The sequence below is a fragment of the Lagopus leucura genome, unplaced genomic scaffold (genome assembly GCF_019238085.1).
Source record: "Lagopus leucura isolate 7727_CA_CO unplaced genomic scaffold, USGS_WTPT01 Super-Scaffold_73, whole genome shotgun sequence".
Classification (NCBI taxonomy): Eukaryota; Metazoa; Chordata; class Aves; order Galliformes; family Phasianidae; genus Lagopus; species Lagopus leucura.
In genome coordinates this window covers 66,182,603-66,194,423 of record NW_024962252.1, presented here as the reverse complement: position 1 = coordinate 66,194,423, position 11,821 = coordinate 66,182,603, and the positions used below count along the sequence as shown (strand labels likewise).

At 37.2% G+C, this 11,821-nt stretch overlaps 1 protein-coding gene across 1 annotated transcript in view; it reads right to left on the bottom strand.

The window, feature by feature from the left end:
• Window positions 1-2,085: 2,085 nt before the first annotated feature.
• ACTN2 (actinin alpha 2) overlaps window positions 2,086-11,821 on the bottom strand; it is a 63,892-nt gene continuing 54,156 nt past the window's right edge. Inside the window, exons 18-21 of the mRNA XM_042875905.1 lie at window positions 11,368-11,514; window positions 5,815-5,880; window positions 4,853-5,011; window positions 2,086-3,512 (exon numbers count right to left, since the gene is read on the bottom strand). Of these exons, the coding sequence (XP_042731839.1) occupies window positions 3,354-3,512; window positions 4,853-5,011; window positions 5,815-5,880; window positions 11,368-11,514 (531 nt within the window). The 3' untranslated portion in view covers window positions 2,086-3,353. The remainder of the gene's footprint in view (window positions 3,513-4,852; window positions 5,012-5,814; window positions 5,881-11,367; window positions 11,515-11,821) is intronic.

The following is an 11,821-nucleotide window of genomic DNA, read 5'->3' as shown; positions in this document are numbered from 1 at the left end:
GTTATACCTTCATTTTGCACACAGTGCACTAATGCCTTTCCATGTACAGCGGCATACTACCAGTTCTGCCCATCAAGGGATCTAATTTAGAGAGTGCTCCAAGCACAGCAGGTTAGTCTAAGGATACTATGTAAGACCAAAGGGAACAATACTTCGTTTATTGCCTCTGTATAAAACAAGAGTAACTTATTTCTGATCAAGTAGAAATAAAGTGCCCCCCATCAAAATCAGATTCAAGGGAACCTTGAGATCACTAAACTGGATTTAAGTCAGCATCCTCAGTCAGGAAAATGTAAACTCTAAAGGACAGCTGTTAGAAGTGGGAGAAGACCATCTTAGAAAGGAGCTGGTGTCTGAGAAAGAAAGGAGTAATCTATGAAGAAACAGGAAAGTTGCATGAAGAGCTATGCCTCTTCAGAAAAGGCAAATGATCAGCCTCTGCCAAAGCAAATTCTGTCTGTGGAGTAACACTTAAGTTAAATGCCACCATCATCAAAAGGGGTAACTACTCTCAGCTAGGCGTTGAGACAAGAAGCTATTCCAAAAGGACTTTGACAGACTATTTGTTCTGCTATAGCTGTTCTTATCAACTGTTCAGTTCAAATAAGGACAACTGGGCAACCTGTGCCCTTGGCCTGGCTTGAAGAAGCAATATCTTAATGAAAAATCAGCCTGAGTTCCCAGAAAAGAGAGAAGTGAAGAATGGTCAAATGGGGTCAGTCATAAATGAATGCTTTTAGGTTTTTTTTTCCTGAAAAATATTTACTCCAATTATTTACTCGGAAATATCTGTACTCCAAATATTGAATTTGGAGAGTTCACAGTCTTCTTAAGGCTGAGTGGATCAGAAATGCAGGTGGGTAGTATCTCAGCAATTTAATGTCTGACAGCATTATGTCTGCCATATCTATTCATCACATTCACTCAGGCATCCACAAGACACTACTGGTTTTCAGCTAGATAATCAAGATTACTAAAGAGTTTATTAAAACTCTTCATTAAAACTCGACTGGGTTTTGCTGCTGGTTTTTTTGTTTGTTTGTTTGTTTTTTCAATTCACAGCAGGAAGGATTTCCTCTGTCTTGGATTGCCTAAGGAAAATGAAATTAGAAATTCTGTCAGGTTAAAGATAAAGAGATAATAATTGAAAACAAAAGCCTCAAGGATCAGTTTGCAAAAGATGAAAGAAAAAACAGCAAACTTTTTTTCCTGTTTTTTTAAACATATTCAATAGCATGCAGGAGAATTTATGGGAATGGTAGATCCTAGTGAGAGAAAATAAAAAGCTCTCAGACACACTGCAACAGGAGGAGGACAGAATAAATCTTTGGCATCAGTATGCACTGTCCCACTAGTTGCATTAAACTGTGACAATTAGAGATAGACAGATTTATTTTTTTAATAGGACTTGGCCTACCCAAAAGCCATTTGGCTGGAAATGTCATTGCTCTAAAGTGGAGCTTTCCAAACTTTGCTTGTACGGGCACTGTCATCACAAGAAGAGAACAATGCTGCACCATGTCAGTAGCAGCAGTGGAGGTGGTAGCTTCTGGCAGCATGCAGCGCTGCACTTGCATTGGTGGAGATGTGATTGATTGTAGCCTTGATTTTCCCTCTGAAGCCATCTGCTAGCCTCTCCACACAAGGTGGTAAAGGAAGAGTGACTTGGTCATTGTCTTCCTCTGGGATTAGTTTAAAATTGCTCACATCACAGTCACCTTACCTGCAGAATGTTTATTTTAGGAGTGAAATAATACAGAGAGTGATTATTTTTAATGCTTCCCACTCAAAGATATCAAGGCAAGACCCAACTAAAGCGCTGTGTAAAGCACAATGGCTTTTTTATGCATGAGGAAAAAGAGATGCACAGAAGTGTTAATGCCAACATCTTCAGTGGTAACACTACCCCATTCATTCTTAGATCCATGTCACCTCATGGGGCCTCAAATGTATCTTCAGCAGTGTAAAGAAATGCATAGCATTTTTTTGAACTCTTACTTTCAACAGACAAACTTCTTTTAATTTTCAGATATATATCAAGTCCTTAGGGGAAAATACTAGATGATTCCAATGACAGAAGTCTCATAAGGTTTTGAAAAGCAGACTTTATTTAATAGGCACATCATTGCTTTAATAGCACTGGGCTGCACAACTCATTTCACCATTTGTAAATGGTTTCGTTAGATTACATTGCATTTCCTCAGTGACAGTAGGATTCAAGTAAAAAAGTTACTGCTTTTTTTTAATAATTTCTCAAGATGGAAAAAAAAAAAACAGTAGAATTACTAGTGCACAGGAACATAATACAGACTGAACTGCCTGTGAACCAGCAGAAGTCAAGACAATAATACAGACTGAACTGCCTGTGAACCAGTAGAAATCAAGACAAACTGTAAGTTGAGCAATGAACAGTTAAAGCTGTAAGACAACCACAATACATTTGCTAAGATGGGATTTTGCATTATGCAGAATGGAGATGAATGTTGCCCACTAACACAACATGGGACTGGCTTTCTTATACCAAGAAACAAAGACTGTCCAACACAGACAAGAATGAGGGTTTCAAAACAAAACAACTTACATAAAATTAGGTTCCCTATTATTTCTGATTATAAAAGTACTCTCTCAGCTTGTAAAAGTTAAAGGCTTAAGAGAAAAGCACTGCTTACATAACTCTAAACCTGCAATTTTAATCAGCTTTTCAGGCCTTTTTTTTTTTACCTATTTTACAATTATTTGTGAGAATATGAAACTGTCTTTAGGAGACAGAAACATAGCATTCTTAATTGTTTCAGTAACTAAGTAGTTACTTGTTTGATATATTTCTCCCCTGAAAAACTTCATTTTACCATTTTACTAAATTTCACCAGCAGAAGCATGTAAAATCAGAAAACATGAGAGGAAAATAACATTGCTTCATGAAAGTAAAATGCGTGATTTTAACACAGTTTTATGAACGTTGTTAAAGGAAGCATATGTGGCATTGAAACATTTTGAAAAATGGATAAATATTTTGTGAATCTTAACAATCAATAGTTTCAACGTTCTTAGGACTTGCATTTTATTTTCATAATAGATATTTCCAAAGTTAATAACTTGCATTTTTTTTTTTTCTTTAAATATTTTCTGGCATTGTATAGGACAGACAACCTAAAACCAACATTGCAGAAATCTAGCGTGCTGCACACATTAACATACACTAGTTACTTTAGTAATAGAACTTTACAATGAAGGTACCTACTGCATTTGTAAAACTCCTTTTTTTAATCAGCTTGTCAAACCTTTTGAGAAGCAATCTGGGCAATCAGGTGTTTTATTTGTTGTGTCTACTGTGAACATAGCCAATTATAGAATTAGAGATCGCTCTCTCCATACAGTGCTGATGAAAAAGAGGTGTAATCCAGAGCTCCAGGAACAGAACCTGGGCCCGTGTACTGTGGCATTCTCTTGATGCAGTACTGAGCCTGCTCAGGAGGCAGCTCTCGACGCAACTCATCTGCCAGGATATAAGGCTGTGAAGGGGGAAATGATGGACAAATTTAGTATGTATTCTTCAGAGACATCAAATATATTTATTATGTGACTAATAAGCTCAGATGTTCTGCCTACTTTCCTGAAACCATGTGTTTTTCTTGGTCAACTCTACCTTTAATGATGAGTTGAAGGAGACAATCCTACCAACAAACCGATTAGGTCAAAATCCAGCCTCAGGCTGGAATGTGTGCAACTGTGTGTGTTAGCCAGTGAGTACTATGCAGCCATGGATAGCCTCCTACTAATGCAGGAGCTCATTCCTAGAGTGCCTCACTGCTGCTTCTGCAGTGATAGGACCAACATGTTTTCAGTTAGACCCTGTTAGTTTCAACAGCCTAATGCACTCATTATGAAAGATGCACTATTGCTCTTAATGATTTGCATTTATGATATGAAGGATGCACTCATATCAACTGATAGCAGAATCAGCATTGTTTAAAATAACAACATAATGAAAACTGTATTTTTGTGAGACATCAACATTCATCCTCCATATGAATTCTTATTGAGAACACATCTGGAAATCGAAACGTGTTCCACAGTAAACGTGCTGAGAACATGTCCTGAATTTAGAATGTGGTCCATAACTGAGGTCACAGAATCAGTAGAAACTGCCAGAATGAGAAAATCAGTAGAGTGAGCCTGGGCAAATAGATGTGTACTGCTCTGATCTCTCATTTCTCAATAGCACAGGATAGGTTCTCTGGCAGCAGGAGCCCTCTGTCCTCCAGAGGCTACTGTGTTGCCACTCAGCTGTAGGTCTAGCTGTCAAGAGGAAAGCAGGCTATATTCAGGATCTTCCTCCATGTACCCTAATGGAAGCGTTCTCCTCCTCCTAGGATGGGACAATGCCACATTGCATCACCCTGCTGACCCTGTCAGGTCACAGTCTGGCTCACAATTAGGTGAAGTCTTGTGCAATTGACTCAGGCTATGTTCCAGGGCCAAACTACACTGAAACACCCAGACAACGTCATGTAACGCAGAATGAGTTCCCTTCTAATTAAGGCTGCTGTAGGGAAATAGGCTCGTTGTGCAATATATCAGTTATACCAAAATTGTTTAAGTATTGTCTAAGAAGTCTGATTTTGTCAGCTCTTTGTGATGTGAGGGGATACAGATCAATCCTTGAATTCAGTACACATTTCATCTAAGAGAGTTGGTACCAAATAAGAAGAAAGGTAAATGCTTTCTCTGAACTATTACAAGTTGAAAACAAAGCTCTACTATTACTAAAAACCTCGTACAAGGCTTTCTGCAAGTAAAGGCTGAAAGGAAGAGCTACTGAGTTCTTACAGCCAGCAGCTAGATGACTGACCTTATCTGAAGCCAGGATTCTGAAGGAAGCTATCACTTGCTCAGCCGTGTCCGTATCTGCTGTTTCTCTGGTCATGAAGTCAATGAAGGACTGGAAAGTGACGGTTCCTTGTCCATTGGGGTCAACCAGAGACATGATTCTAGCAAACTCAGCTTCGCCCTTTCAGAGAATCCAAAACAAACAAAAAAACACACACAAAAAAACAAAAAACAAAAAAAAACAGAAGGTCACCGTAATATCAATCTCTGACAGCCCATACCTCTCACGAACCAATAAGGAGCAGTGGCTACAAACACTCTAAAGCATCTTACTGACTTAAGAACATAAACGTCACAGTTAGTGAAATCTGGGATCTTAAGTGACTACTCATCCTTTGTAAAATGGCCCTGGTGCTTTTGAAAAAAATATTATTTGTCCCAAATACATAGCATTTACCTTCAATTAACTTTTTCAACTTCTCCTCTTTCCCATTCTAATAATTGTTAAACTTGTTTTAACACTTCATTTCTCATCCCCCTTCTAAAATCAGTAATGTTCCCATTGTAATTAAGGTATTGAACAAGGAGGTGAAAAAATATCCCAGGAAGCCACAAGCAGCTTCATTGAACTGAGAACTAAGAAAAAAATACCAGACAGTTCAACTTACTCAGATCTTTCTGCTACAAAGAACAAACTGGTATGAGTGGAGGAATTATAAAATAAATAAATGAAAGAAATGAAATGCAATGCCCAAAGGTAGTTTGTAAGAATTAAAAGAATTAAAAGAATTTTGTACTGTCTAGTATTACATTTAACTTCCTTTTTAACCATTTGAAGGTGGAGGGAAAAAAAAACAACCAAGGAACTAGTATCTCTAGTGTAAATTGTATTATTAGTATTCTGTCAACCTAAATAAGCTTTAGTGTTGCTTTGGTTAATTTCACAAACTGTAAGCAATTGCCATTGTTTCTTAAAATTCATACCAAATCATAACCCATTGAAATCAAGCAAGCTCTGAAATCATCATGGTCCATCAGTCCATTCTTCCTCTATTGACCAAAATAACATAAGGAATATGGATGGGAAGGTTTGAAGCATCCACGGTCATTTTCAGAGATGAGGTTAGGCCATTGGGAAATTGGATCCAGTGTAAACAGTATTCATTGACATTGCCCAAGCAGGTCATCAGAATTATCATCAGTTTTAGAGAAGGAAGAAGTAACTAACATATCACACACAGGAAACAGACATTTTGAACACAAGAAGTAACATCACGAAAAGTCAGGGGAGAGATCAGGGAGAACATAGGAATACACAGAGCACAACCAGAGAAGACAAAGAGAAAGGCAAGGAGAAAAATTTGTTACTAAACTAGTCAAAATCAGGAGATGCACAAACTGCCTCCCTGATATGCAGTGTCTTTTGAAGGTTCTGCAAGTGATAGTGTAGTGAATATAAGTGTAGCTAAAAACAGTCTGAAATGTATCATTGACTAACATACTCCACTCCAAGGCTAGGAAATGTACATGATAAAAGCTGTCTGCTGATATATGAGAAATAAATACAGAGATTTTCCTTTTTCTGACTACAGGCTACCAAGACCTGCACTATAACAAAGAAATGAACATACTGGCTTAAAGGGTGAAGCTTATAAGACTTACGAGGAGGTAACTGAAAGACTCGAAGTAAAAGGAGATTGCTAATTTCAAAGGCGGTAACTCACGTGCAGCATTCCTGACTTATAAATTGTATGACAGTAATAAGGTAAATAAACATCTCCTCTGTTTTGCAGTGTAATACAGTGGTTTAGAAAGAAATGTATCATCCTAAATAAGGAGAAAACAGTAGAGCACTTGTTTTGAGTCTGAGGAAAGGAAAATGGACAGAAGTCTGAGTGCCAAAAGTTCTCCACAGCTGTCTCTTATCAATTAAAAGAAGCAGCCTGGAAAATGTTAGAAATGCAGTCAGAGAAACGTGGCTCCAACGTATGCTAAAAGAGAGCTCATCTAACTCAGTTGCCTTCCCAGGCACAGGATCTTCTCAAAGCATTGTGCTGTATACATTGGTGCTTAAATTCATAATAGAAAATTATTGTATTGACCTATCTGAAAACAGAATAACATCAGTTTCGTCTACCTGCAGGTCATTTCCAACCTGTCCTAGACTGATGAGGCAGGCTTTAAATTCATCAGAATGTAGATTGTCAGATTCATCCTAGCATCCCATAACACGTCATGCATTTGGAAGGTAAAAGAAAAGAAGGAAAAAAAAAAATCACAGACCAGGTTAGTTGGTTAGTAAAGAACATTCTACACTTTTATTAATAACCATATGCTTATAAACTTAATGGAAACATAATGTTAACTTACTGCAATTAATTTCCTAAAACATGTGAAACTTTTGTAGTTTTGTGCTTTAGTTTTTTCCTTAGTGGAAGAGGAGCTTGACTTCAATTACAATGTTAAAATCATGCCTCTTCTATTTTTTTAACACTTTGGCTTAAAAGGCAATTTTTATTCTGCTGAACTACCATTTGCTGCTTGCATTTTTTATTGCCATACAGTGTATCTGAGATGCAGTAAACAGATCACTGAGTCTGTTCCACTCTTTTTCCACACTCAATCACTGTTACTTCTCTCTTGATCTGATATTACTTAGAAACTGAATGTGCATATGTCAAATAAAAGAACAACTGACTTATTGCCTAGATTCAAAAGAAATTTATACCTGACAACTTATTTTCAGTTTGTTAATGATCTATAAATTTTGCTTTGAAAACTGATTTTAAAGAGTCCCTATTAAATTCTAGGTTAAGTGGTCCCTAAAATCCTTTAATGGATTACTCATTGGAAAATGGTTTTTCCATTGTTTAGAAACCAACATTAAGTACTGAAATTATCATTGTAAAGCATTTAAATAATTGACTCATTTATATTTTCTTGTCAATACAAACTAAAACACTGAAATCTCACTTTGTTTTGTTATTAGTCCCCAGAGAACCTTTCCTTCTCCTGTGTTTATTACATGTGGCCTGATATAAAAAAGTGGGATTTTAAGTGAAAGAAATACATCTTCCACATGTGCTTCATTTTCATGAATATTAATTGACCTGTATAGGCTTGATCATGTGGTTCTTTTAATGGCAAGTTGTTTTTTCTGTTAGTAAAATAAAGGGTGGCAGGATGCTCTTGTTCTGCATGCAGGACTCCTACTTAAAATCTGCAGTTTGCCAAAAATAGATAGTAGAATATATCAACAGCTGGTAGGATACTGCATGCAAAGCAGTTGCAGACATTTTATCCAATTTTTCTTAGAAACTACTATATATCCTGAATCCGAAAAAGGATTCTACTTGAAAGACTTGAAAATCAGTGACTGATAATATAACTATTTCAATGTCCCAATTTGTCTGCATACCATTATTCAGCTATGCACCATTTTGAACACTTCTAAACTGCTGGGATTTAGCCATTGTGTTCCACTTTCTTTTTTTTCCTCTAAGCAAACACATTAAGAGAAGAAATATACCAGCATCAGTAAAGATTTATATTTACACCTCCACCTAGACTGTGCCTTCAGGCATAGCCTCCAGCAAGGAGTTACCTTGCAGCAACACCCCCAGGAATAACTTCTGGGGCGTCAGCCTTCAAACGAAAAGAGAAGATCCTAGAGTGCTGCCTCCTTACCTTGAGGGAGATGATGGACTCACCATCTGACTTTAACAAGATGACTTTTAATGGCTTTTTGTACTAGCATAGCTGTGCTGGTGGATATACTGAAGGAAACAGAAGCTCTTTCTGCCCTTATTATTCTTCAATGCATGGTGCCTCCTCTCTCAGTGTACTTCAGGGGTCAGGGGCATGTAGCCCCAAACAAGAACTTGCAAAATATTCAAGATGTAAAAGCCATTTAAAAAAATAACTCAGTTATCTTTCAAAGAACTAACAAGTACAGAAATAAGCCCCATGATTTATTAACAACTAAAAAAAACCACACATACATGTTATTCGCTTGCTTTCCTGGAGAGGAAGAAAGGGCGTCCTTCCTCAGATTTATAATTTATAACTAAAGCAAGTTGTCTTTAGAAATACTCCATAAAAAATTGTTAGGTTTATGTGTACTAATATGGCTTCTTTACAATGGAGAAGGGAGCTTCTCTGCACAGTAGTATTTTGCTGACATCCTCAACACACATTAAGACTGGAGAAATGCCACCATAGAAGTCAGAGCTATAGCATGCATAAAATGACTCTGTTCTGCTTATGTATTTAAAGCCTCCTGGTCAAGGACAGCATTAGTTTTTAAATTTTTTTCTGGCTATCCATCAATATGAACTGCAGACTAATTCTCTCAGTGTATTTGTTAAACGTCAGGTATACATAAATGCTTCTACGAGCAACAGAATTATTACATATACTGCTAAATGATTGCTTTTTTTTTTTTTTTTGTCTTACAGGGAGAAGTCAGTACTGTCATGTTAGTGCTTATGTTCAGCTTCATTCCTCTGAGGTGATAAAGACCAAAAAAAAAAAAAAAAAAAAAAAAAAAAAAAAAAAAAAAATCAATTCCTGCCCTCTCTATCCAATTTCTGAGTTTAGAGTCTTCATTATTTTGTGCACTCTGAAGTATCCCTGAAGCATTCCAGGTTTTCTTAATTCACTGACAATAAATTTTCAAGTGTGCAATGGAACAAGGAGGATACAAAAATGAAAAACAAGCCTGCTCCTCTCAGACATCTTTGCTCAGTGTCTCTTTCTAGCCTGTGCAGATCACGTCATATCTGCCCTTTAAATTACAGTGCAATTTAATAAGTATAAGCTTCTCTTTTTTTAGTGTTTCTGTTGTCTGTCCTTTACAGAAAGCTTGAAGGCCGAGTGGTTTTAGACCTTATTTTTTTCCTTTCTTAAACTTACTTTTAAACTTCCTTTTAAGAATGTAGTTGTTCTACTATGACAGCACAGAAGTCCTCCTGGACTAATTTCTAATCTCTGTAGGGAGAAGCATACTAGGGGGAACATATGCAAAGCATCCTTCTCTTAATGTGTACCTTATTTTTAAGGCCTTTGGATTATGTCTGACATGAGGGCAGGTGAGGTGTGCAGCTAAACTTACAGTTCAGGCCCAGGTTGCTGAGGTTGTAGAATACACTGGGGAATCTGACCCATGTGTTCAGGCTTCTTGTGACAGAAGAAAGAGCAGAGGGCACATGCACGAAGCTATGTCCTCTCTTATAAAGAGGAGAAGGGCACAGATGCAGGTAGGTAAGAATCTAGGAGCTGAGAAGCACTTCTGCATTGTACGCTATTGTCATGGCCCATCTCCAGCCTGCCTATCACTCTGTGACATAAGCACCTTCTCTGAGGCAATACAGCCCTTCATAAGACTTTGCTCTGTTGCACTCTTTGGTATCTCAAATTCTTTCTATTTCTGCAAAGCATTAAGATGCCTAATAGGGCTGGTTGCTGTAGGAGTTAGCATCTTCCTTCAGGACCTTCTGAGGTACCGAAAGATGCCAACAGTAACTGCTCAGTGACTGAACTAGCCTTGCTGCCAGCATGGCAGAGAATTTATCTATGAACTGCAAAGATATAGGTATCTATGAACTTACAGAGACATAGGGATGCTAAAAATGGCTATTTAGTAAAACCTATTTTAGGATTTAGTCACCTTGCTTCCTTATCTTTAGGAAGCTGTCAAACCTTCATGCAAAGTTTCCCTTAACAGGGTATCTTAAATACTAATATGTAATTTATCCAGACCTGGTACTCTGCTTTTAATCACTCCAATTTCTCAGTCATCTGCTCCAGTGCATTGGGGAAACCATTTAATATATTTCTTTCCACCCAAGAAAGCTACTTTTGCTTCTGTAATGGTATCTTCAGCTTCCTCAGCTTATACAAAAAGGAATTATGCTGCACTACAATCACATTAAGATTTTCCATAAAATCCATCCCCAATTCCTCTGTGGCTAACCTTTTCTATAGTTGTGTGTTTCATCAAAAAAGCAGAGTCGTGAGAACGGTTAAGAATATTCTAAAATATACTTAAATGATCACTGTCAGTGTCCAACACACATCAAGTATGGGTAACCATTCTGGATAGAGCTGGACAAGATATTGGTGGGAAAAAAAAAAACAACAGCATTTTCTACATCCGGAAATAATTTGAAGGAGCTGACTCATGATAACAATGCAAGTTAGGGGTTAATCACAGTCTGATAAGTACAGGAATCTATACTGAAATAAAGAGAGCAGCCCAGTGTTGGATTATGGTAATCTTTTCTCAGCATCTGAAATGTGGACTGAGTTTTGAAGGTGGTGTTCCTGTGAGTGCAGAGCTAGCAGATCTAACTTATGTAAAAATGTTGTAAATGTTGTAAGGTTGTAAATACTTTGTTAATTGATCTTTATAACCATTTTTTAAATAGCCCATTGTTACTGCACTAGCAGATTTTTAAGATTATATATGGAATGGAAAAAGGCTTGCTTTTAGGAACAATGAATACTGCTAGATGAGAAAAAGTAGGAGTACTGTACCCTGTCAAAGTGATTGAACGATGCTCTGAAATCATTCATTTGCTCCTGGGTGATACCCTTGGCATCTCTTGTGAGGATCTGAGTCTCAACCTCATTGATAGTTCGAGCAATGGTAGTAAGTAGGAGCTCCCATCCAACACGGATATGCTGTGAGAGAGAAAAGACTGATTCATTAAATAGTCAAATACATTTTTCTAAAACTATGAAAAATACAGTCAGCAAAAACCCGCTCCAAATACTTATGTGATACCTTATCCATACCACTAACTATACATTATAACTCAGGTCATTAAAAAGTCTTCAGGAAAATATGGAACTGGTTTCTAAATGGGTACTTTTTTCTTTTTTTTTTTTTTTTTTTTTTTTTTTTTTTTTACTATAAGCAAGTGTTCCCTGAGTTTATTCTGGATGACAAGACTTGGACTTGAGTGCTGTTACTTTCTATCATCTCACT